Below are 25,769 nucleotides of genomic sequence, written 5' to 3'. Positions count from 1 at the left end.
AATAACAGACTACTGTTGATTTTATGAATGGATTTATCAAATACACTAGGGAGGCCATACAATAGACTGTTGTTACTGCAAGACACTATTATCCTCCCAGTAGGAAACACCTTTATACAGCTACTTATTTCAAAATGCTTGTGATCACTGACCGAAATAAGAGTTGGAGGTCATGTGGTTCTGCAGACTCCCTGAACTGCCACTGTGGACCCCAGGTTAAGAACCACGGTGTAAAATAACAGCACTTTTGGTTGGTCAAGTGCCACTCTGTTGTGCTTGATTGGAGAAGACTGTTTGTGATAGTATCACCTAGGTGTGGTTTGCTTGGTGTCATGCGCAAGACAGAGGACATCTTATGCATGAAGTGCCAGAATCAATATGAAAGATAGCTTTGTAGGCTGTACTATGATCTGCCTTCTGAGAGTTGGGTGAGTCCTGCTATAGGAATAACTGGGACTTTATTATTTTTCTGATTCATATACAGCAGATTTTAATCCGTATACCCTTTGGGAACATATTTTAGAGACCTCAGATGTGTGTACAGAGATGGGCCCCCCCTTCGTGTTTTAAAAAAGGAAATGATCAGGAGTGGGGTGGTTCTGGATTTAAGGTTTCCCCCTTGACTCTAGTTTGAGTTTAGATCATACGATTAGTGGTCATGTCACATGGGTAACCTCATGAGCTATACAGAGGACTTTAGAAGAGATTCTACTTGTGATGCATAACCAATGTAGGGTCTTGTTGGGTAATAACATGCATCTGGCTCTTCTCTTCCTTACCATTGTTTTGTAGATCCTGGCTTGTTAAGAAATATCTTGTTTTCGAAACACATGCTAGCAAGTCTCTGCTGTGCCCATGGTCTTGTGACTAAATCGATTACTTTTTTTTTTCTGACACGAGTTTTAATCTGGCTCCCTTGCATGATCTCACCTCTGATCCTTCAAAAATAAAAAATGGTTTCCCTCTAAGTTCTTCATCAACTACATTTTGAAATGCTTAGAAATAAGTTAAATGTTAATTTCACAAGGAAAAAAACGCTTCTGGTGTTTTGGTGTACATAGAATTCCCCTGTGAAGATAACAGAATTGGTTGGTATAAGAAACTGGTTTGGGTGGGGAGGCGGGGATTTGAAACCCTTCTCAAGCAACCACCACATGTCTTCACAGTGAGAAGACACAAGCAAACCCTAAATTAACCTGTACGCAACCCTCGGTTAGCTTGGCACAGAGCATCCAGGTTCACTCAGAGGCAATGTGTAAAGCATTTGTGCAGCATTTCAAACGTTAATACATGAAAACATACCACAAATGTAGCCCACAACAGATTTGGAAACATGGAGTATTTATTAATAAATAAAACAAGAGCAAAACGACAAAAATCCAATTAGTAGAACTGAAGATATTCAATTTTAAAGATTTGAGAAAAATAGCACCAAAATGATATAAAGCGCCAACTGTGGATATCTGGTCGCACCAGACAAGGACAAAGTGACAAGCTCAGGCCGACCTCGATGTAGCGTGAGCCGGTACAGGGACCCCGTTAAGCCCACTGAACAGTAGCACAGCACTCCTTCCTGGCAGAGCATCGACAAGTCCAGAAGTGGTGTGACATTCAATATATATACCTTTGAAGTGGGGAAGAAGCTTCTAGAGGTTTCTGTTTGAAATCCTCAGGCATCCTGCAAACCCTGTCATGGCTCCTGACTAACCCCGGGGGGGGGGGGGGGGGGGGGGGGGGGTATGCATCCATTTGTATGGAGGCAGGACACAGCCTATTCAAGTGTAAGTGGGACTGTGCCCAGCTCTTCCCTCCCTCCCATCCTGCCACTGATGGCCCATCCAGGCACACTTAAGCGCTCTATTTTATGTGGCTGTCGGGGAAGAAAACACGAAGTCCAACTGTCAGCTGCACCCAGTCATGTGACCAGAGACAGGCTACAGGCACTAAATGGCTAAGGCAGGAAAATGCCAACTTTCTAAAAGTGGCATTTTCAAAACTAATTTAAAATCCGACTTCACTATAAGTTAGGATTTTAAATTAGGATTCCAGAAACACCAAACATGAACTAGTTTCTTACTTCCATCAGGAAATTATACTTATAAAAGTTAATAAGTTAACTCCAATATTGTCCTATGGGCGAGTTAGGCCTTGCAGTAATGAAAAACAAATTTAGGAGTTTTTCACTACCACGATATGTAAACCTTAATGGTACATGTCCACTTTTCAAATGCACACCATATCCCAGGGGTGACTTATATGTATTAAAAAGGAAGGTTTGAGCCTGCCAAAAGGTATACTTTGTCAGGTCGAAATGGCAGTTTAAAACTGAACACACATGCTGCACTGGCAGGCCTGAGACATGTTTAAAGGGCTACTTTAGTGGGTGTCACAATCTGTGCTGCAGGCCTACTAGTAACATTTAATGTACAGGTCCTGTACACATGTAGCACCATTTTACTAGGGACTTCCAAGTAAATTAAATATGCAAATTGGGCGTAAGCCAATGTTATCATGTTTAGGAGGGAGAGCACAAGCATTGTAGCACTAGTTAGCAGTGGTAAAGTGCGCAGACTTCTAAGGCCAGCTAAAAACTAGATAAGCAAAAATGCAAGCGGGAGAGAAAAAGTTTGTGGGAAGTCCACCTTAAGGTTGACGCGTCTAACAGTTGGGTGTGAAGGGACATCATGTTTTGTGTTAAGACTTACACTTACCCTCCAATTTAGAAAAGACTGTCTGCATGTTCATGAGTTTTTTTCACACCTGTAGTGATACATTTCGTCTACCTTATGCTTGTTTTATTGCATTATCGCCAAGACGACTGTTAGATCTGGGGGTCTCTAGTTGGCAATGGTATTCACCTTTGTCCAAATAGGGACCCTTACTTCTAAGTCAGAGTAAGGGGATTACACTCCTTGATAATCCCCGCTCACCCGCTTGGTAGCTTGGCACGAGCAGACAGGCTTATCTCAGAGACAGTGTGTTAAGCATTTGTGAATATACACAGTAATACAGTGAAAACACTACAGATGGACACAAGACTGGTTTTATAAAAATAAGTATTCTTTATATAGACTTAACCACAAGACCATAAACAACAAAAATCCTCAATACTACACTTAAGATTACTTAAAAGATGAGTCAAGTTGCTTAGTTCAAGTTGTTGGTAAATGCGACAAAGTTCTCAACAAAGTACCTGGATGCGTAACGCAAAGTAAACAAAAGGCTCGCAAAAGGGGAGAGGTGACGGTTCCGTGATCCGGGGGAACAGTTGCATCCTGCCCCAATGCTTGTGCAGAGTAGGGCACTCATCGTGAGCCTTACCGGTGCATAGGTGATATGTAGATTCTCGGCCTGCGAGCCCGTTGGAGGGCGCAAGATGGCGCCTTGATGTGATGCGATGATCCGGTTGCGATGCGACAAGATGGCGCCCTTGATGTGGCAATGCGATGACGATGTGATGACCCTGGCAGCCTTACGACCACTCTGTATTTTGGAGCCGCGACAGGCCCTGCGACACACGTCTCCGGTGATGCAATGGCGACTCTCACGATGGCGTCACGCTTCTCCGGTGATGCGACAGCAGGCAGCTTCGATGAACACTCGCTCCCAGTAAGATGCGGCGATGGCTCGCTTCTCCGGCGCCGCGCTTCCAGCGACACGCAAGTGACTGGAGTCCGAATTCCCAGCAAGGAAATTCAGGAGGGAGCTGGTGGTGAAGTCTTTTGTCCCTGAGACTTCAGTAGGAGGCAAGCACAGTTCAAGCCCTTGGAGAATATTCTGTAGATGAAAGACTTACAAAGTTCCTTCTCCTTTCCCTTGGCAATGAAGCAACCACTGCAGGCCAACCCAGCAAACAGCACACTGGCAGAGGGGCAGTACAACTCCTGCAGCTTCCTTGGTTCTTCTCCTTGGCAGAAAGGTTTCTTGTCCAGAAGTGATCTAATCTCTTGGGATCAGGGTCCCAATATTTATACCCCAAAATCCTTTTTTCTCTGAAGGCAGAGAGGCCTCTGCCTAGTTTAAACCAGTTCCTGAGCACTTTGTTTACATGACTCTCTTCTTCCTTTCACTGTGCAGGGCAGAGACATCAGATGCCTCACAGGAGGTGGAGCCAGCACAGGGGAGAGACGATACAGCTCTGGAGCACTCTGTTGACATGATTCCTCCTCTCCTTTCACAGTGCAGGGCAGTGACATCAGACAAGCCACAGGAGGTGGAGCCAGCATTGTAGAGGGAAGGCCCAGTCCTATTCAGGTCCCATGTGCAACTCCTCCCTCCCATCTAGATGCAGATCTCTCTATTCACCACCGGGCTGCCCCAGCCTGTCTTCTGGAATCCACCAGCCCTGTCACTCACAAACCCAGACAAGGAATACACAGCCCGGTAGAGACAGTCCTGGATAGTTAGGCAAGAAAATACCAACTTTCTAAAAGTGGTATTTTCAAACACAGAATATTAAAACCAACTTTACTAAAAGATGTATTTTATTATTCTTAGTTCAGGCATACTAAATTCGAATTTCTACCGTGTTCCCTGAGTCATTTAGGATTATAAGAATGTAATAATCGAACTGCCCATTCTGGCCTATGAGAACAGGTAGCCTTCAATAGTGAAAAACCAAAATGGCTGCAATTCACTATTACAACATGCTACACACATCAGAGCATGTCCTACCTTATACTTACAATGCACCCTGCCATTGGGCCTACCATAGGAGTGTCTATTATGAAGCAAAGGGAAGGTTTAGGGACTGGCAAGTGGGTGCACTTGGCCAAGTCGACATGGCAGAGCTAGTCTGCACACAGGCCTTGCAATGGCCTTTACAAGCTGCTTCTATGGGTGGCACAACCAGTGCTGCAAGCCCACCAGCAGCATTTGATTTACAAGCCCTGGGCACGCATGGTGCACTGTACTAGGGGCTGACAGATAAATCAAATAACCCAATCATGGAATAACCAATTAGTACATACATTTAACATAGGGAGCACTTGCACTGTGGCACTGATTAGCAGTGACACGGTGCCCAAAGCATAAATCCAGCAAAAAATATCAATACAGAGGAGGCAATCCGTCAAAATGGAAGGGAGACTCACGCCAATGATTGCAGGTCTAACAACGACGTATAATCACCTCAGTGCTTTGTCCTTCCTTTCGTCTGAGTGACAATATTGTATTCAGAAATTTTTGTCAAACCATAATTGTTATGTTTTTTTCAGAAGACGACGAGTAGCTTGCGGAAACATCGCCACACCAGCATACATCTTAGTGGATCACTCTCCTCTCTGCACTAAGTCAACAGTGCTGTACCTTTTTGCAGGAACCTAGTTTTCGAACAATGTGAACTGCTTCCCACCATCTCCTCGAAGAGTCGTGGGAGAGTAGCCACTCAGAAGGAACTTCATCAGTACCTTCGCCTGAGACAATATACTTGTGGATGGAAAAAGCAGTAAAGAAATGTATACCCTAAAATAATTTTACCACCAGTAACAAGGGTCTCTGTCATGCATTTCTTATCACTGTTATTTGGTTCCCTTATGTCTAGGATGAAGTAACACATTTCCTAGTAGTAGTAAGGTGTTACTTCAATGTGTAATAGCACCAGCTATTTGTAGGGCTTTGTTTATCCTGATCTACGGAATGCTGCCTAATAGCAAAGGCAGTTCTCCCTATGTGCCCTGGTTTTATAGCAAGATAACGGCTGCAGGGAAAATAATCTTTCTAGTACATTTGAGTACACTTTGTACTTTTCCTTAATGGGGAAATGTATTTCCTTGACCTGTTCTTTCGTTGAAGTTTTGAGACACCCTATTTAGGACTGCCCCATGTAAGAAGGTTCCTCCAATTCTGCAATTTATATCTATTTATTTGCTGTCCTGAACCACCATTTACAACAAGACTGAACACAACAAATGTTCACACACAGGGGTGTAAACCTCCCAGACCATGTAGGTAATTTTGTGTTGTCTTCTAAAAACAAATCTGCACTTTTGTGCTTTTAGCATTTTTTTGTCTGCCAGACTATTATGCAGACATGGTGGATTAGTCCCCAATCTTCTTTTCTTTTTTGGGGGGCTTGATGTTCTCTCGCCTTATCAGAAGAAGCATTTTCACCAAACAGTGCTTGCCGATAGATGGGGAAGTCTAAATAGGATGGAGTGAAAGTGTCTGGACTAGTGGGACAGTAACTCAACTGCCCCAACTGGTTAACGGTCATCTCTCTGAGCCCTAAATGGTGCAAATCCTTAAGTTCTTGCTGGCCCCAGAGCAAAGAGCTGAATGGCACTGAAAGGTTATCTAGATATATTAGAAGATGGCCCAGGCATTTTGTAGACCCTACTTAGCAGTAAGGGCTTTGTCAATGTGTTAAACCAGGACAAAAAGCCAGTTGGACTGCAACCCACAGTCCTTGAGTGAGATGTATTTTAGGTAATGATCAAATCTGTGAAGTATCACTGGGATGGTTAGTGGAACCAAAGCCCCCTTTCATGATAGATAGACACACTCAAGAACACCTAGCAAACAATGAATACATTTTAAAGATTTACTTTAAAATAAGAGTCATATCCTAGTGCACACAATCTATATTGTCACTATAATCAAGACAAACCGATTAGTAGTTGCAACGTGTACCAGTATAGTAAACATTAAAAAAAAAAATCCATCATATTGGCTGTTTATCTTGAAAGCAACCCACCTAGATATATTTGGCTTACTAAACTAACCTCAGTACCAAAAGTAAAGATGGTTTACACTCTTACACCTGTAAAATTGTTATTCATTATATTAGCGGAGGCTGATAAGTCCCTAGAAAGTGAAGACTTAATATGCCTCCCGTTAACCTTCAGTAAAAGTTGGTAAAGTTGTTCTGCATTACCTGTCTCATCTCAGACTCCTGGCACAAAGTACCTCTCTCCTTCATCTCACCCTGGTCCCAACTTATATAACATTTTCTGACCAGTTTTTGATCTTTTAAAATAAACAATTTTCAGAATGCGTCCTGATGAACTTTTATATATCTTCATTCTGTTAAACTGTACTCTTTTTTTTATTTTTTTTTATAATTCTTTTTATTAAAACAAGGCATCAAAGAGATACATTAGTGCACAGTACAGAAGAGGGTCGTTCACAAATACAATCTATAGTACAGGTATATTGGCGAGGGGGGGAGGGGAGCACGGAGCACAATTGTCAGGCAGATTCACATGTAAGGGTCATGGGGAAAGAGGAATTTCAAATTCGATAGTTGCAGGTGGTACACAAATATTTCCTCTGTATTGATTCCAAGGATCCCAAACAGTTTTTTCACGGAACATACACCAATCCATACTTTCGTTCCATCCGTCTATCGTAGGCGGCCTTGCAGATCCCCACAGCTGTGCAATGTTCCGCTTAGCTATCACGGCCCCAAGAGTGACCCATCGAGTTTGTGTAGCGTTTAGGTCTGTAGGCTCCCAAATATTCAATAGACATCTCCTAGCTTCCGGCAACAGCGGGACACCCGTCACTTCCTGCATAACAGAATGTACCATGTTCCAGTAATCTATCATATATCGACATTCCCACAGGATATGAAAAAGCGTTCCCAACTAACCACATCCATGCCTACACAAGCCATCTTCCGTGAACCCCATTATAATCAGACATGGACCAGTGACATAAACCCTATGCAATATTTTCAACTGGACGAGTGTCAATCTCGCCGGAATCGCAACTTCCTTAGGGGAAGAAACTGCGGATTGCCAGTCTTCGTCTATTTCAATACCTTCCTGCGTCCACTTATTCCTTAATTCTGTTAATAGATCAGCTCTGTGATTTATCAATTTTTTATAAATGAGAGAGATGGTACTGTCTGGCAGATGTCCATCCAGTATTCGGTCTTCTAATGGGGACGACTCTGGTATATCCTCCCCCTCGGGGAATATCGACCTCAATGCATGTCGCACCTGCGCATAGCGAAAAAATATTCCGTCCCACCCAGCTCATATTCAGTCTGTAATTCCGCATACGACTTAATCCTTCCCTTCGCCCAAACATCGCCTACCGTAGTAATCCCTATCAAGGCCCATCTGTCAAAACCCTTCGTATTCCATAACCTGCCCAGCCTATCCGATCCGAGTAAAGGGGTAGCTAGAGTCAAACGGTTTTTCCATCCCAATGAACAGGTAACATCGTGCCATATTGGTACAGCAACTCTAGTCGGTCCCGTTAAATTTTTCTCTACAGATCTAGTGTACAGCGCTCTGCTATAATTACCACCAGGGAGCAGCCACTTGTCCATTGTATAACCCGGATCCGCATTGGACCTGTAAGTACCATGATATATAGCTCCCAACTGAGATGCCCAGTAGTATCTTTTAATATCAGGGAAGGCAATTCCTCCATCGTACCGTGGGAGCGTCAACTTAGCCAACGCTATACGTGATCTGCCTTCCCAAAGCAGACTACGCTGCAGTCCCTCCACTTCTCGAAAGTAACTAGCTGGTACTACATCCAGAGTGTTCTGGAGGGCATAGAGGAACCGGGGCAGATTACAATAGGACAATTACAGGGCAGGACGGGTACATCGCCGCACAACACGTAAAGATAGGACTTTGTCCAATTTATTTTCAATCCCGAATTCCTACCATAAGAGGCCAAAACATCGCAGATAACGTTAAGGGATTTCCTGGGAGAAGTCAGATAAAGCAAAATGTCATCGGCATATAAGGAGATCCGATCTTCAAACTGTGGGGACCAACGAATACCCTTTATCGAGGGCTCCCAACGGATCCAAGCCGCCAGAGGCTCTAGAGCCAGCGAGAACAGAAGGGGCGACAGCGGATACCCCTGTCTAGTGCCCCGCCCAAGACAAAATGGCGCCGAGACACGATTGTTCACAACAACTTGGGCAAGAGGTTCGGTATATAATTGCCGCACCCAGCTAACAAACTCAGGACCAAAACCAAATTTTGCCAAAACAGCCCACAGATACGGCCATTCCACCGTATCGAAGGCCATCGTCGCATCTAGTGACGCTAGTATGACCGGTTCTTGCAAGGTATGCACTCTAGCTAGAACTCAGTGCAATCGCCTGAGGTTCAAAGCCGTATTCCTATGTGGAATAAATCCAGATTGATCGGGATGTGCCAGTTCACTAATGACCTTGATCAACCTATTGGACAACACTTTAGCCAATATCTTGGGTTTTGAGTTCAGCAACTAAGTCGGCCTGTACGAAGCACAACTGGATCTCTGCTTCCCCTCCTTGGCTATCACTACTATCGAAGCCACTCCCTGATCTAGGGGCAGGACCGCACGCTCTCGAGCTTCCAAAAACATATCTCTCAAATAGGGGGCAATCTTGTCCGGTCGAAGCTTATACAACTCGATCGGAAGACCATTGGGACCCATTGCTTTCCCAGAATTCAAAGAGCGCACCGCCAAGGCAATCTCATCCGCCGTAAGCTTACTATCCACGAGGTCGCGATCCTCCTCAGTTAAACATGGAAGCTGAATATCCCTCCGCAATAGGCACGAGTCTTCCTCCGGTCTATCTGAGACAGAGGTGTAAACGTTACAAAAGTAGTCCGCAAAACCATCTACTATCCCTTGTGGGTCATTTATACGATTCCCCTCCGTAGTCTCAATCTCAGGAACCACCCGATCTGCTCTATCCCTCCTGTCCAACCAAGCAATCAGTTTACCGGCCTTGTCCCCCACATCATATAAACGCTCCTGCTGCTCTCGCCTCAGGGCCTTCGCACTATCAGTGACCAGCGTCCTGTATTCAAGCTGCTTAAGTTGCAAGGCGTGTAGTCTAGCCGTGCTGGAAATGGAGCAGGAGGTTACCCGTGTAACCTCCTGCTCCATTTCCATTTCAATATTCGCTATGTCCGATTCAACACTCACCACCTCATCCTCTTTCTGTTTTTTAACTCTCGAAACCAGGGACAAGGCTTGACCTCTAATCACTGTCTTAAAGGCCTCCCACAACGAGACCGACGAGGAAACCGAACCCTCATTTTCTTGAAAATAGTGTTCCAATGCTTTCAACAGTTCCTTGCGAATCTTAGGATTACGCCAATACCAGGGATTTATAGGGGCGATCCTACCACTAGAACCCAAGGTCATTTCAAATCTAATCCAGAGCGGCGAGTGAATCGAAATACCTCTAGCCAAATGTTTTACTTCAGCAATATACGACGCCTGGGCAGCCGGTACTAGACTATAATCAATGTGAGAGAGACTACCATGAGCACCGGAGTGGAAGGTGTTCTGTCGCTGATTAGGATGGAACAATCTCCAGCTATCTATCAAACCCAGAGCCTCTAGGAAATCAGGAAACCATCTGTGTGCCCGTCCCATATCACGGGGCGGAGACCTGTCCATGGTGCCAGAGACTACAGGATTGAAATCCCCACCCAGAATCAGCAACCCTCTGGGAAGATCTAAAACAAGCTTCCCCAATTCAGCATAGGTAGTGGGTTGCAGACCCAGGGGGACATAAATCGAAACCAAGGAGAGAGTGCATCCCTCCCAACGTCCTAATACCGCTACATATCGACCCCTCTCATCTGCGGTGACAGAGTCAACTACAAACGGAAGAGATTTTCTAAGGAGGATCCCAACCCCCTTGACCCCTAAAGTAAATCCGGCATGCGCTACCAGACGATAGCCCTTTCTATGTATCGCATTACAGGCATTCCCTACCAAGTGAGTCTCCTGAAGTAGAACTACATCCGGGGAGTGTCTTTTGAGGAATTGTAGGAACACGCTGCGTTTAATTTTATCCCCCAGGCCATTCATATTCCCACTTAATACTCGCAACCCCCTACCCCCATCAAAAAACATAAAAAAGGCCCAACCCTCCTCCAATCCTTGCACCATCAATAAGCAATTTTGGAATACAGTGCCTTGGAAAAACACAAACGCAAAAACAAAACAAAAAATTAACACTCCTCTCCACCCCCCAATTAAACTTGTGGTTACGCCACCCCCCACCCTGCACCCCTGCTTACGACTATCAAGCCACCCCAACTCGCAGTGTGCCTGTCGCCCCAACATCTAAACTAAACTACAAAGAAGCCAAATATGAGGAGGAAAGTGACCCTCCTAGATTACTGTGTCATAACATGTTATTGTAAAGAGCAGAACCATAATCCGTTCCCCCATTTTCCAGAGTTCTCACGGCAACAGTACTTATTCTTGTTCCTGCGCACCCCTTCTTTCATCTCCACTCTGTCTGCGAGGTTCCTCTTAAGCAGTTAAAGTGTCCAACCAGTCCGCTGCGATTTCCGGCTTGTCAAAAAAATAAACTTTCTCATCGTGTTCAATTCTCATCTTGGCCGGATACATCATGGCGCGTTTGAGTCCCTTGTCTCGAAGCTTCCGTTTAACCCCCATGAAGCTCATTCTCTGCTTCTGGACTGCTTGCATGAAGTCCGGGAAAAAAACTGATGGACGAGTTTTCGTACTTCAAAGGGCCTCCAGATCTGGAGGCCTGGAGGATCGCATCTCTGTCTCTGAAATTAAATATTTTCACTATCAAGGGTCGAGGCGGTACACCGACACGTGGCCTACCTCCGGGAATCCTGTGCGCTCTTTCAACAGTAAAGAAATTACTCAGACTCTTGGGCAGAAGATGCTTAAGTACCAAATCCTCGACGAAGAGGTCCGCAGCCTGTCCCTCTGCCTTTTCCGGCACACAAATAATACGCATGTTGTTTCTCCAGGCTCGCCCTTCAAAATCCTCCAGTTTACGGATAGCCAGGTCATTCGAGGCCGCCAAATTCCGAACTTCTGATTGCAATTCTGTGACATCATTCGTAAGACTAGCAGTCTTTATGTCCAGTGATTTCACTCTCTCACTCGTCTTCGTGAGGTCTGCCCGAATCAAATTCACCTCAATAGACACAGTGTCCAACTTATGAGCCAGAGTCTCCATCTTTTGTCTGAGAGAGGACTTGATCCCATCATTGGCGACCATAACATCTTGCAATGTCAGCTCCGGTTCCAGGACAGAGGTGTCTTTCAGTCCTTCTTGGGATTTTCCCAGTCCACTCGGCGACCCTTTCGTCTGAGCATACCGGTCCATGTTGTTAGATTGGGTATACCTTCCCCCTCTAACTGCTTTCGATTGTCGTTTATCCCCCTCCGGCTTAGTCGCCATTGTTGGACAATCCAAAGTTCACCGTTCAGCTCGGGGAAATAGTGATCGATACTCCCTGTATGCAGACCAGTAGCAAGCCCCTTGCTGTCAATTCTTTAGGATAGTATGCTAGCCTTTTGTGGTTCCGTAATATTGAGTAATCGGCCTGGCGCAACAGTCAGCCAAAACTCCTTCGATTTCCAATCCGGAGGTCAGCCGTCCGCTGCAGCGTCCTCAGAGCATGGCACAACTATCGCCGGCAAGGGTCTCAGATGATCTGGAGTGGACCCGAGCGTATTTCAGGCGAAATCGAAAGCGAAACCAAGTGGAGTAGCGGGGCTGGGCCAGTCACTTCCGGTGGCGAAAGCCGATGTTGTTGCATTACCACTCGGGCACAGTGTCAACTAAATCACCGGTCATCCAAGGGGAGCAGGCCTCAAACTTTACGATCCTGTAACTCTGGTTTCCAGGGAACGTTCGAAACGCGGTTTTCAGCTTCCGAGTCTCCTTCGGTTCCTCTGCAAGGAGCACTACACAGTAGACAGGATAAAAGACAGGATATATTCGGGGGGGCTACGAGGGTCTCGGGAGCCCTAAGCTCATGCGGCCATCTTGGATGCGCGCGAAGCTCCTCCCTGAAAACTGTACTCTTTGAGCAGTAAGTCTAAATGACAAATGAAATTATCCCTTTTAATGAAACACTTGTTCTCAACTCAGCAATAATTATTTTAGAACAGACAATGCAACTGAGATTGAAAAATGAATCTATTTAAGCAGCCTTGAAAAGTGACATTAAACATGCATTCTATATTTGTCATTCCTACGCACCTGATGTACAGATGTAACCTAAAAAGGGTATACCTAGAAAAGACAAACCATGAGAAGTATAACAGTACAGGTAACCCTGACATTTTTTTATATGAGACGAAGTGCTCTGTCTTTTGGCATATAGCGAAAATATTTTAAATGTATATGAAATATATGAAATTTTGTCTTTTAAATTGTGTTATGCCTTTGTATTTTTAGATTGGAGCCTATGATCAGCAAATATGGGAAAAATCAGTAGAGCAAAGAGAAATCAAGGTAATTTCGTATTTATATAAAATTTTGATTACAGACCAGTAATTGTGTGAATAAGCTATATTTTATCACTTTTTAATGTTTTGCAGATTGTGATTTGTTGAAAATATTACAACCTTGTTTAAAATGTGAGAAAAGTAATGTATTCTATAGCTTCTAAAAGGTGTTAGATATTGTCCAGCGAGAATATGGGCATCTGGCTAGCAGATACTGATGCTTGCTCATTTGCAATTTTAATATAGCTCAGACAATTAGGTTTTTGAAATCTGTTCACTCGAAGTACTGCTTTTGTCACTCAGTTTCTCAAGCTTTTAAAAACATTCCTACCTCAAAGATTAATTTTATCTTGGCTAGGACTGTGAAAAACTGTTATCAAGGAATGCAATTTAGATGGTTGCCTAGCACAAGGCAGATTTCCAAGTTGAAGAACAGCTACAAGGACTTTCAGTCCACAAGGATCTACTCTTGATTAAATAAACCTATAAAACTGAGGATCTCCAAACTTAATTTCACCGGACTCTGAATTTGTACACAAGTTTGTCTCCAACATAATAAATCCAGTTGTTGATAGTTATAAGCTCAAAAAGTTAATCGGTCCTTGAGTAAATCCAAAAGAGTCCTGATACTGTGTCAGAAATCCAACACAGCAGAGTCACCAATTCTGACCAGAGCACATCAAAAATGTTGCTCTTCATTTCACAAGATGCCATATAAAGCATAGCCTTCGCAACTGGAACACCTAGGGAAGAGTAAAACGGTGATAATCTTAGACTAAATCTTCTCTCCCATAGACCTTCTGACACACCGACATGGCTTTACCCTGCCCTTTAAATAACCCCTTATTTAACCTACATCAGTCTTCTTGCAGAATTGCACAGTTTAAGAATCAATTTGTCCTTAAAATCACTGTTCCTCACCGTTAAAAGCAAAAAGTACACAGCACCCTTGACAACTGCCACAAGCACTACTCTTGAGTACATTTGATGCTAATTGTGCATGTGTACAGTGACTTTGTTTTAGAAATGCTTTTGGGATTTTTTAAACCACTCAGGTTGCAGAGAAGTTCTGCTTCCTTTTGGAACATGAACTTGTCAAGTGAGGAGTATCCGGTGGGAAGAGGGACAAGGCAGGGATGCTCGCTTTCCCCTTTGTTGTTCGCGCTGGCGATTGAACCCCTAGCAGCCCAAGCGAGATCGGGCGTGGCGTATGGCGGACTTGTATGCGGCGAGACCCCGCATTACATTTCATTATATGCGGACGACCTGCTGCTATTCTTGGAGGACACGGCGACGGCATTGGAGGGAGCGGTTGCAATGCTGATGAACTTTGGGAAGCTGTCTGGCCTTAAGGTTAACTGGGGCAAAACGTGCATTTTTCCGCTGCAGGTTGACATGCCCCGGCCTCGCCTGACCGTGGACATCATATTGGGAACGGTCATGTTACACTTATTTGGGGGTCCGCATCTATCATGGTGCTGATGACATGCTGGAGGGGAACATAGGGCGCTGTGTAAGGGCTCTGAAGGGCTGTATGGCCTTCTGGGCGTCTCTTCCCCTCTCGGTGCTGGGCAGGGTGGCGCTACTTAAGATGGTGGCTTTGCCTCGGCTGCTTTACTATTTTCGCACGCTGCCGATATGGATTCCTCAACGGGTCTTCAAAGAATTGCGTACACTAACAACGGATTTTATATGGGGACATGGGAGGCGTAGAGTGGCACTGAATACGCTGATGAGACCTAAGGCGGAGGGTGGAATGGCGGTTCCTGATTTTGAATTCTATTATTTGGCGGCGCAACTGCAGATTCTCACACAGCATGTTGCAAAGGAATTTAGAGGTCCGGAGCAGTCCCGCGGGGCGGGGATGCAGAGGCATATCCTGTCCTATATTATAATGCAACAGAAGCTTGCATTAAGAGATTTAACCCTGGAGGAGAAGACCTTGCGTCTATGTTGGCATAGGAGTCTGAAGAGGGCGGGAGTGACGCCCCGTATGCACCGGAGCTCCCTCTGGGGGTACTGACGGCGTTGCCGCATGGCGGGGACTGGTCTCCGTTGTTGTACTGGGAGGACTTGGGCCTTCACATGCTAGGTGATCTATATGCCGAAGGCGAGTTATTGCCCTTCAGGGTACTCCAGGACCAGTTTGGCCTCCCCGATGGGAGTTTCCTATTGCATGCGGCCGTGACGGCAGTGATACGGGGGCACTGGAGGACTGGATCTTCGGAGCCCTGCACCACCATGGCCTGCCAATACGTGGTAATGGCGGCGGGTACGTTTAAGGCGGTCACCTGCCTCCAGTCGCGAATGTTGCACGAAGGTCTAGAACCACTTGCAACCTTGAAGCAAAAGTGGGAGGCGAGTATAGGGAAACCCATACCGGACGCGACATGGGGTCACTTCTTTTTTTTTTTTTTTTTTTATTTTTTTTTTTTTTTTTGTGAAACTTTTTATTAATTTTATAACAAGAACACAAACAACTTGCAAGGAACAAGGAAAAAGAGATACAGCAATATAAACAAGGTTGCAGTACATGGCGTGGGAGCGGGAAGGGCAACCAGTGAGCGTTTGTTCCATTCAAAAAAGGCTTCGCAGGGGAGGGGGGGGCAGAAGGAGCAAAATGTAATCAATACACAGTAGCAAGTGGAGGAACCCGGGGTTACGGGGACGGAGGAACAACATCTGGGTCAGGGAGAGGAGGGGTACAAATATCGCCACGGTAAGTGTTCCACTGAGTCCACATCTTCCCCCATTTGCGGGGGGTACCCCGAGAAATATATACAGTCTTTTCCCTGAACATGCACCAGTCCATGTTTTGTTTCCATCTCCGAAGCTCGGGTGGTCCCGGAGCGCCCCACAGCTGCGCAATGTCTCTTTTGGCGACCATATTGCCCAAGGTCACCCATCGAATCTGCGGTACGGAGTAATCGTTCGGTTCCCATACATTCAGCAAGCATCTCCTAGCCTCCGGCATCAATCGCACCCCCGTAACCTCACTCATCACCTCGTGCACACGGGTCCAGAATCGCACTATATCGGGGCACTCCCAGATGATATGTAAAAAGGTGCCCAGGAGACCGCAACCACGCCGACACAAACCATCCACAGAGAAACCCATGTGTACCAAACGGGGACCAGTCACATACACTCTATGCAGGATTTTGAGTTGCACAAATCTAAGACGTGCCTGGATGGCCACCTCTTTAGGGGAGGAGATCGCCGCCTGCCAGTCCTCATCGTCCAGCTCCAGCCCATCACCAATCCAGAGCTCTCTAAGGCGAAACAGGAGATCAGACCTGGAGTTGATCAATTTTTTGTAAATAAGCGAAATCGTACTATCAGGGACATGACCGTCCAGTACCCTGTCCTCAAGCGGGGACGACTCCGGAATCTCAACACCCGAAGGGAAAACTGAGAGCACCGCGTGGCGGACCTGCGCATAGCGAAAAAATTCGCGATCACTCAGAGCAAACTCGGTTTTCAATTCCTCAAACGTCTTCATTCTCCCCTTAGTCCAAACATCATCAACCACCTATCGAACCCCTTCCACTGCCAGAGAGAGCCAAGTCTATCAGACGCGTACAGTGGGGTGGCACGAGTCAATTTATCAGACCATCCAAGCGCCATGGAAGCATGTCTCCACACCTGGATAGCCGTCCTAGTGGGGCCCGTCACGTTCCGAGGGGCAAGTTTCGAGTAGAGGGCTCTATTATAGTCACCCCCCGATAACAACCATTTGTCCATCGTGAAGGCCGGATTTGGCAAAGGGCCATACATGCAATGATTTATTGCACCCAATTGAGACGCCCAATAGTAGCGACGGATATCAGGCAATGCAATTCCACCGTCGTACCACGGGAGCGACAGTTTAGCGATGGCGATCCGGGGCCTACCCCCCCCCCCCCCACACCAGTTGTCGCTGTAAACTCTCAACCTCACGAAAATACTTAGCCGGGACAACGTCAAGCGTGTTTTGCAGGGCATAGAGGAAGCGGGGCAGTGACATCATCTTAAACAAGGCCGCTCTACCTAGGGGAGAGAGAGGAAGTTTCCCCCAAGCGACAACATCAGCCCGAAGGCGCTGAAGAGGGGGCAACAAGTTACGGTCAAACCGCAGTTCAGGATTCAGGGTGATAAAAATGCCCAGGTATTTAAATCCATCCCTCACAATCGCGATAGGACAACCACTCGGCAGAGGGGGGGCGTCTCCCGACAGGACATATACACAGGACTTCGACCAATTGATGACCAGACCCGAGTTTTTGCGAAAGGACGTCAAAACATCGAACAGCACAATGAGGGATTTACGGGGAGATGTAAGATACAGCAAAATATCATCAGCGTAGAGAGATACCCGGTCCTCAAACTCCGAATTCCATCTAATGCCCTTCAGGGACGGCTCCCACCTCAACCAGGCCGCTAGCGGTTCCAAGGCTAGAGCAAACAACAAGGGGGACAGGGGACAGCCCTGTCGCGTCCCCCTACCCAGTGCATAGGGTGCAGAGACCCGACCATTGACCACCACCTGAGCCATGGGACCGGCGTAAAGCAATTTGACCCACCGAACGAACTCCGGACCGAACCCAAACTTGGCAAGAACCGCCCACAAATACGGCCATTCAATGGTATCAAACGCCATCGTAGCGTCCAATGACGCCAAGATGGCGGGCTCACGTAGCGTCTCGGCTCGTGCCAAGACGCCATGCAGCCTTCGGAGGTTAAGCGCCGTGTTGCGATGCGGTATAAAGCCGGATTGATCAGGGTGAACCAGGTCTCCAATGACAGTCGCCAAACGTGTCGCCAGCAGCCTGGCCAGGATTTTAGGCTCCGCATTAATCAACGAAATGGGTCTAAAAGAGGCACAGCGATCTCGAGGTTTACCATCCTTGTGGATTACAACAATAGAGGCCAGTCTCTGGTCCGGCGGGAGAGAGCCCACTTCCAAAGACTCAAGAAACATAGAGCGCAGATGTGGAGCCAGCGAGTCCGGGTGTAGTTTATATAGCTCAATGGGGAGTCCATTAGGGCCCGAAGCCTTGCCGGATCGGACCGAACGGACAGCAGCGGCAATCTCGTCCACAGTAGGCGGCGCATCCAGAGCACCTCTATCAATGTCAGACAGTCGGGGAAGTGCAATATCACGCAGTAGCAGGTGGGAGTCCTGCTCAGATCTATCAGACACCTGGGAATACACCTGGCGGAAATAATCGGCAAAACACGTAACAGCAGGGTCTGTACAACACTCTCCAGTATCCGCAACAATCACAGGGACGACACAACTTGCATTCTCCCTCTTATCCAGCCAAGCAAGCAATTTACCAGCCTTATCACCCACATCATACAGGCGGCCCTGCTGTTCCCTACCCATCGCCTTAGCAGCTTCAGTGACCAGAGCCCTGTATTCATGTTGTTTCAACTCCAGTAGATGTAACCCCTCAGCGGTGACCCCGGATTCCATGCACCCCTCCAGGGCCGTGACCTCCCCCTCAAGACGAACCATCTCAGCACGGTTAGCCAACTTCACGCTACCAATCAACGAGAGGGCCTGGCCACGAATGACAGTCTTGTAAGCTTCCCAAAGCACACTAGGGGAGGAAACAGAGCCCACATTTTCCGCAAAATAACAATCGTGTGTTTTAACCAGCTCAGCCCTGACCTTGGGGTCCTTCAAATACCAGGGGTTAATCGGAGCCACTCGGCCCGCTGAGCCCTGCCGTGCGTCAACTACCAGCCAAAGCGGAGAGTGGTCCGAGATACCCCTTGCCAGATGTTTAACTTCCCGTATGAGGGATGCATGGGCCGAGGGCAGTAATATATGATCTAACCTCGAGAGACTACCATGAGCACCAGAATGATAGGTATATTGCAACTGCCCCGGGTGAAGCAGTCGCCAGCAATCAGTGAGCCCTAGCGTCTCCAGGAAGTCACTCAACCAAGTCTGGGCCTTCGGCAGTTCCCTGGGAGGGTGGCGGTCACACATCCCCGAGACCACCGCATTAAAATCACCCCCAACCAAAAGCAGACCCTCGGGGAGACCCAGGATAATCCCACTCAGATCAGCGAACGTGGTGGCTTGAAGGCCCGGGGGCACATACATGGAAATCAGGATAAGAACCTTCCCCTCCCAGCGCCCCACAATGGCAGCGTATCGACCTTTATCATCCAGTAAGACTTCATCAATAGCCAAGGGGAGGGAGGTCCGAATCAGAATGCCCGCCCCCCCTAGAGCCCGAAGTGAAACCCGAGTGCGCCACAAGGCGATAACCACGCCTGTTCAGAGCGTAGCACTTGTTGCCGAGCAAATGAGTCTCCTGCAGTAAGACAACATCTGGAGTCAAACGTTTCAGCAATTGCAGTACCACCCTCCTCTTGATCCCATCCCCCAACCCGTTCACGTTCCAACACAATAGCCGAAGTCCCCTACCCCCATCCCCAAAGTCAGCCCCTCCCCCGCCCCACATCCGAAGCAACCGCAAAAAACAGGAGTGTGCCTTTCCTTCGCCTTGCAAGTAACAATAAAATTCAAACCAACAACCCAGTCCCCCCAACAAAATCAAAACAACCATACCCCCCACCCCGCACCCCTGCTGAAGACTAAGGAGCCCCATAAACTTGCAGTGTGCCTGTCGCCCAACCACCCAACTAATCTACGAAAAGAAAACCCAGGAGGAGAAAGGACCCGTCCACCCCCCACCCACCCCCAATAAGACAATTACTTGCAAACATGAGTAACATAGCATAGTACAGTTCAAAGCCAACGTGAGGGACACGGGGTCATAGTCAACGTCTACTCCTGTTCCGTCAGGCCACCGTCCGCCTGTTCCGACCTGCCAGAGTCCTCAAAAGGTTCTTGAGCCGCAGACAACGAGTCAAGCCAGTCACTCACGACCCCAGGATGATCGAAGAAAAAAGTATGATCCCTATGAACCACCCGCAATCGGGCCGGGAAGAGCATGGCATACTTCATAGACCATTCCCGGAGTCTCTTCTTGACCCCCTGAAACCCCAGCCTCTGTTTCTGGACCTGTTGTGTGAAGTCCGGATAGAAGCTAACGGTAGAGTTCTCAAAGGCAATGGGACCAGACTGCCTCGAAGCCTGCAGGATAGCGTCTCTGTCCCGGAAATGAAAGATCCTCGCAATGATGGGTCGAGGGTTAGCACCCGATTTAGGTGTACCGCCGGGGATCCTATGTGCACGCTCGACAGCGAAAAACTTGCTGAGACCCTTGGGCGCCAAGTGATTCAGCACCAGGTCTTCCACCAATAAGTCCGTCGAGACAGCAGTCGACGATTCCGGGACCCCAATCAGGCGGATGTTATTGCGCCTGGCACGGCTTTCATAGTCCTCTAGGCGCCCAGAGAAATAGTCATTGGCTTTCCTCAGATTCCCGACTTCAGCCTGTAAGTCAGAGACGTCGGTGACCAGGCTAGTGGCCTTAAGATCCAGGGACTTGACCTTTTCGTTCGTCTTCGCCAAGTCCGCCCTGATCAGATTGACATCAATCGACACAGTGTCCAGTTTGAGAGCCAAGGCCTCATATTGTTGCCCCAGTGAAGCCTTCATACCGGTGATGGCGCCCATGAGATCCCGCAACGAGGGCTCCTCCTCAATCGATGAGTCCTCCGGCACTGACGTCGAGGATTTAGATACTGCTCCCGGCGATCCTTTAGCGAGGGTGTACCGGTCCATAATGTTAGTTTGCAAAGCACTCCCTCGAACGCCCGGTTTAGGCCCGCGTTTCCCACTCTCTGGCTTGGTGGCCATCTTGGATCCCGGACCCGCACGGGTCGCCTGTTGTCGGGTAAAAATGGTGACTGTGGTGGCAAATGAGGACCAAAAGGGCGAAGGTAGTGCCAGTCTCGGAACCAAAAGCACGACAAATCTGTAGCAGGAGCGGGTAAACCAGAAGCGTGGGCACGCCCGGCCGTCTGCGCAGCTGACAAAGTCAGGTTGGTCTCCGGACCGGAATCGAAACCAAAAGCGGTCACCGGCCCATGCAAATCTGGTAGTCCGTTGTTGTTCACTTACAAGGCGGCAGTCTTGACAAGATAGCTCGGGGCGTCACCACGGAGCAGGCCAGAAAACTGCAACAATCTGTAGAACTGGACCCCGAAGTCCAAAAAAGTTTTTTGAAACAGATAAAAGATCAGTAGAACCATGCCAATAAACACCCGTCGTCCGAACCAGGATAAAGTACAGGATAGTCGATGGAGGTGGCGAGGGTCCGGGAGCCCTGTGCTCACGCGACCATCTTGGGTGCGCGCGAAGCTCCTCCTCCCATGGGGTCACTTCTTGAGGAGGACATGGAAGGGGAGTAGAAACGCCCACTTTCAGCAAGTACACTTTTTTGTGATACACAGGGCTTCTCTGACCCCGGGGAAGATCAGGAGGCACTTTCAAGTGCCAGAGGCAGCGTGTCCCAGATACCTGACACCTGATGAAGAATTGGACCATATGATGTGGGATTGTCCAAAGTTGGGGACGTATTGGTCAGAGGTGGGGGCGCTCCTTAATGCAGTCACTGATCGACAGGTGGAGTACGACATGGCGACGTGCTTGTTGCTCTGGTTACCTTATACATCGAAAACAAAACTAACTAGCAAATTCATTGACTTAGGACTTATTTTAACTCAGAGAGAAATCACCTGGCATTGGAAATCGAAAGAGGGCCCATCCAATAGGAGATGGACGAATGAACTACAGAAATGGGCCCGAAGTGAGAGTGCGGTTCGGCTCCGACAGGCCACCCGTACAACTAATGAGAAGGGCCTAGAAATGGCAAGGGCCTAGGAGGCGTTGGTGCAAGCCCTAAAGGATTATTTGACTGAAGACGAGGTATAGGGGAGATGGCCACTATAAAGGGTTCCATGGGACACAACAGCAATTGAGTTATTGATCCCTCAGACCTCAGCAGGGTTTGATTATGTCTACATGAACTGGAACCACACCGGCAGCAGTTGGGGGGGTGGGATAGGGGAGGGACAGTTGGGTTTTATTTCCAACGGTGGGGAGAACTTAGCAGACACCAGGATCATTTGCGGACCTTTTATGTTGAGTGCTTAAGAAATATATTCCTTGTATTGTGGTTGGATATACTGAGTGTGGAGTGTTGGAGGACCCAATGGGGGACGCTCAGGTGGATGATTGAGTGCGATTGAGTTGCGCTTCTGATGATGTTCTTTAACTCCTAGTGGGATTTGTTTTTTAGCTGATTGTGTTAAGGGAGGGGTGGGTGTTATAGAAATGCGGATACTAAACTGCTCTGCCGCCCGGCTGCAATTGCTTGCTCTTTTATTTTGATACCTCTGTCATTTTAGTAGCTGACGCCGCCCGGCCTCCGGGATGTGGGCTAAATGGCTGTGTTTCGTTTGCCTATTGATCGTTGGATCACAGTTGTCAGAGGTGGGAAGGTCGGGTTGTCTGATTGTTTGTATATGATTCTGCAATAAAAACATATTTAAAAAAAAAATAAAAAATTAACTTGTCAAGTGAGTCCACCTCAACAGTTTTCATGCATCGCACTCACAAAAGCTTTCTGGCAAAAATATTGCTTAAATCACCCCAGCAGTGAACTTGTCTACTCATAGCTGCATTTATGGCAAAACCTTTTTGTTGCTTTTTAGTGCAGTGTTACCGTTTTTGCGATCTCTTTCCATGAGCGACCCTATTATCGTTTCAGAAACTAGCATTTAATTCTGTAAACTTAAGATCAGATCATAACCGTATTTATATAGCGCGGCTTGGCACCCGTGAGGGTATCCAGGCGCTGATCAGCCTGCTGCGATGAAGGATCAGTTGAAGAGCCAGGTCTTAAGTCCTTTACTGAATTCAAGCAGCGAGATTGATATCCCAAGTTGAAGGGGGAGATCACTCCAGAATTTTGCGCAAGGTCAGAAAAGCAGCGTCCTCCACTGTTGCTTCGGCAGATTCGGAGCATGTGTCTGAAGGGTTGGTTGAGGGTCAGGCGGTGGTTGATGTATGCTGGTAACTGGTTGTGTAGGGCCTTGTAGGTGAATTGACATCTCCTCCGGGTGGGGAGCCAGTGAAGCTTCTTGAGGTAGGGGGTGATGTGGGTCCACTTGTGGAGGTCGAGGAGGAGTCTGGTCGCTACATTCCGTATGGTCTGTAGTCTCTTCAGTAGGTGATAGGGGATTCCTACGTAGAGTTTGTTGCTGAGGTCCAGCCAGCTGGTGACAAGGTCTTGAGTGACGGTTCGTCTGATGTTGACAGGGAGTCATTTGAAGATCTCATAGAGCATGCGAAGGGTGTAGAAGCAGGCGGAGGAGATTGCATTGATCTGGTTTTTCATGGTGAGAATGCTGTTGAGGATTATGCCAATGTTGCGGGCATGGTCTATCGGCATGGGTGAGGTTCCTATTTTGGAAGGACACCAGGAGTCTCTCTACGGGGAGATTTTGTCTCCGAAGACCAATACTTCAGTCTTATCGGTGTTGAGTTTTAGGTAGTCGTGTTTCATCCAGTCTGCAACGCTTGTCATGCGCCAGCAGAAGTTGGATGGGTCTTCTGAAAGTGAGAGGATGAGCTGGGTGTCATCAGGATATGATGTTTAATCTGTGGGTTCTGACGAAGCTGGCTAAGGGGGCTCATGTTGGTGTTAAACAGAGTAGGGCTGAGTGATGTCACTGATAATATTCTTGTGTTCTGACGTGAAAGGAGATAGGCAGATTCTCTGGGCTCTGTCTGTGAGGAAGGAGGCAATACAAATGAGACTGTCTCCTTGGGTTCCAGTGTGGTGAAGTCTCTTGATAAGAGTGTGATGGCATATGGTGTTGAACGCTGCTGAAAGGTCGAGGAGGATCCAGGGCGCCGTATCGCCCCGGTCAAGAAGGGTTCTGATGACATCTGTGGGACTGATCAGGGTGTTTTCGATGCTCTAGTTGGAGCAGAATCCGTATTGGGAGGTGCCCAGAAGGTTGTTTATCTCCAGGTGATCCGTCATTTGAGGGTTGATGGCCTTTTCGAAGACTTTGGTCGGATAATGGAGATTGAAGGATAATTCTTGAGTTCGCCAGGGTCGGTGGAAGGTTTTTTGAGAAGGCCTGTTTCCATTCTTCGGGGAAGGTGGCCATAGTGATGGATGTGTTGAAGATTGTGGTGAGTTTACTGCAGATTATCTTACTTCCGAGTTAGAAGATGTGGTGAGGACAGTGATCCACAGGAGCTCCTTAGGAACGGAGTTCATGATGGTTGCAATGGTGTCAGTGGTGACCTGATTCCAGGTGGTGAGCAGGAGGTGGGGGTTCATGTCTGTTGGAGCAGGGAGGCTGAGTGTGTTGGTGGTACTTGTGAGTCGGGGTTCAAAGTTTTTGTAGATAGTGGAGATCTTGTTGTGGAAGGAAGTCCGAAGGGATGTTGCAGAGTTCCTGGGGAGGGGTGGTAATGCTTTCGGTGGCTGATGGTTTGGAGAACTCTTTGACGATGTTGAAAAGTTGTTTGCTGTGGTTTGAACTTGCTTTGATGCAGTCGGCGAGAGTGCTTCTTATTGTCTCTTTCAGGAGCTGGTGCTATAGGTTGAAGGAGGTCTTCAGAGAGGCACGGTCTGTGGACTCTTCGCTGGTGCACCATTTCCTTTTGAATCGCTTGCAGTTTCGTTTCGTGTTTCTCAGTTCCGTGGTGTACCAACTGGCTTCTTTGGAAGATCTCTTGTGTTTGGTGGGATTGACGGGGACGATCCTGTTGGCGCAGTCGATGATCCATGTGGAGAATTGCTTGACAGCATGCTCTAGGTTTATTGCGGTGCCCAGGTGGGAGGTGTTGAGGGCGTTTGACCACTGGCTCTCAAATAATTTGCTCCAGTTTCAGTGGGCGGTGCTGGGCGGCTTGGTGGTGGTGCATGGGGGGGTCCGTTGATGGTTAAGTGGATGATTTCATGGTCTGTCCAGGTACGTTCGGTGACGTGGCTGTACTTGACCCTGTTGCTGGCCATGAAGTTAGGGTCTAATGTGTGTCCTCCAGTTTGAGTGGGGTTGGTGACTAGCTGGGTGAGGCTGATGTTGACTATCCTTTCGAAGAAGTTGACAGTGTTGGTGTCATTGGGGTTGTCACATTAACAATTAAGGTTGCTGATAAAACTGTAGTGTTTGGAGTCAGTGGCGAGCAGGACGAGGATTTTGAGGATGGTGTCGCAGAAGCTGGGGTGATGTCCTGGTTGTCTGTAGGCGATGGTGGTTTTGCCGTCGGTGTGGAGTTGGAAGCTGAGGTGCTCCATGATCGGGATGGTGTCCTCCGTGGAGGTGGTCCAGTGAATGGTTTATTTGTGGATGATTGCGATTTCACCTCTGTGTTTGTTGATGCAGTCTCAGTGTGCTATTTTGAAGCCGTCTGGCGTTGCTTAGGCGATGTCGGGTGTGGATACTGGGTTTAGCCAGGTTCGGTGAGAAAGACCTTTGGGGTGAGGGAGGTGATGGTGTCCCACATCTTGGTGGCGTGCCTGCAGAAAGATCGGTCATTGAGAAGGAGGCAGTGGAGTTGTGTTGAAGCGGTCTGGGTCGGCATGGTGGAGATTCTCGCGTGTGTGCGGGTGCTCTGGTGTTGCAGGAGAAGA

General features: G+C 47.7%; 1 protein-coding gene across 6 annotated transcripts in view; it reads left to right on the top strand.

Moving 5' to 3' along the window:
* PHTF2 (putative homeodomain transcription factor 2) overlaps positions 1-25,769 on the top strand; it is a 488,580-nt gene that overhangs the window by 259,838 nt on the left and 202,973 nt on the right. For all 6 annotated transcript variants that reach the window (XM_078679193.1, XM_078679174.1, XM_078679164.1 and 3 more), the window contains one exon: positions 13,154-13,210. In XM_078679193.1, coding sequence (XP_078535319.1) covers positions 13,154-13,210 — 57 coding nt within the window. The remainder of the gene's footprint in view (positions 1-13,153; positions 13,211-25,769) is intronic.

Source organism: Lissotriton helveticus, chromosome 1_1 (assembly GCF_964261635.1).
Source record: "Lissotriton helveticus chromosome 1_1, aLisHel1.1, whole genome shotgun sequence".
Lineage (NCBI taxonomy): Eukaryota > Metazoa > Chordata > Amphibia > Caudata > Salamandridae > Lissotriton > Lissotriton helveticus.
Note: the sequence above shows the minus strand (reverse complement) of the source record. Positions and strands in the feature narration are given on the sequence as shown.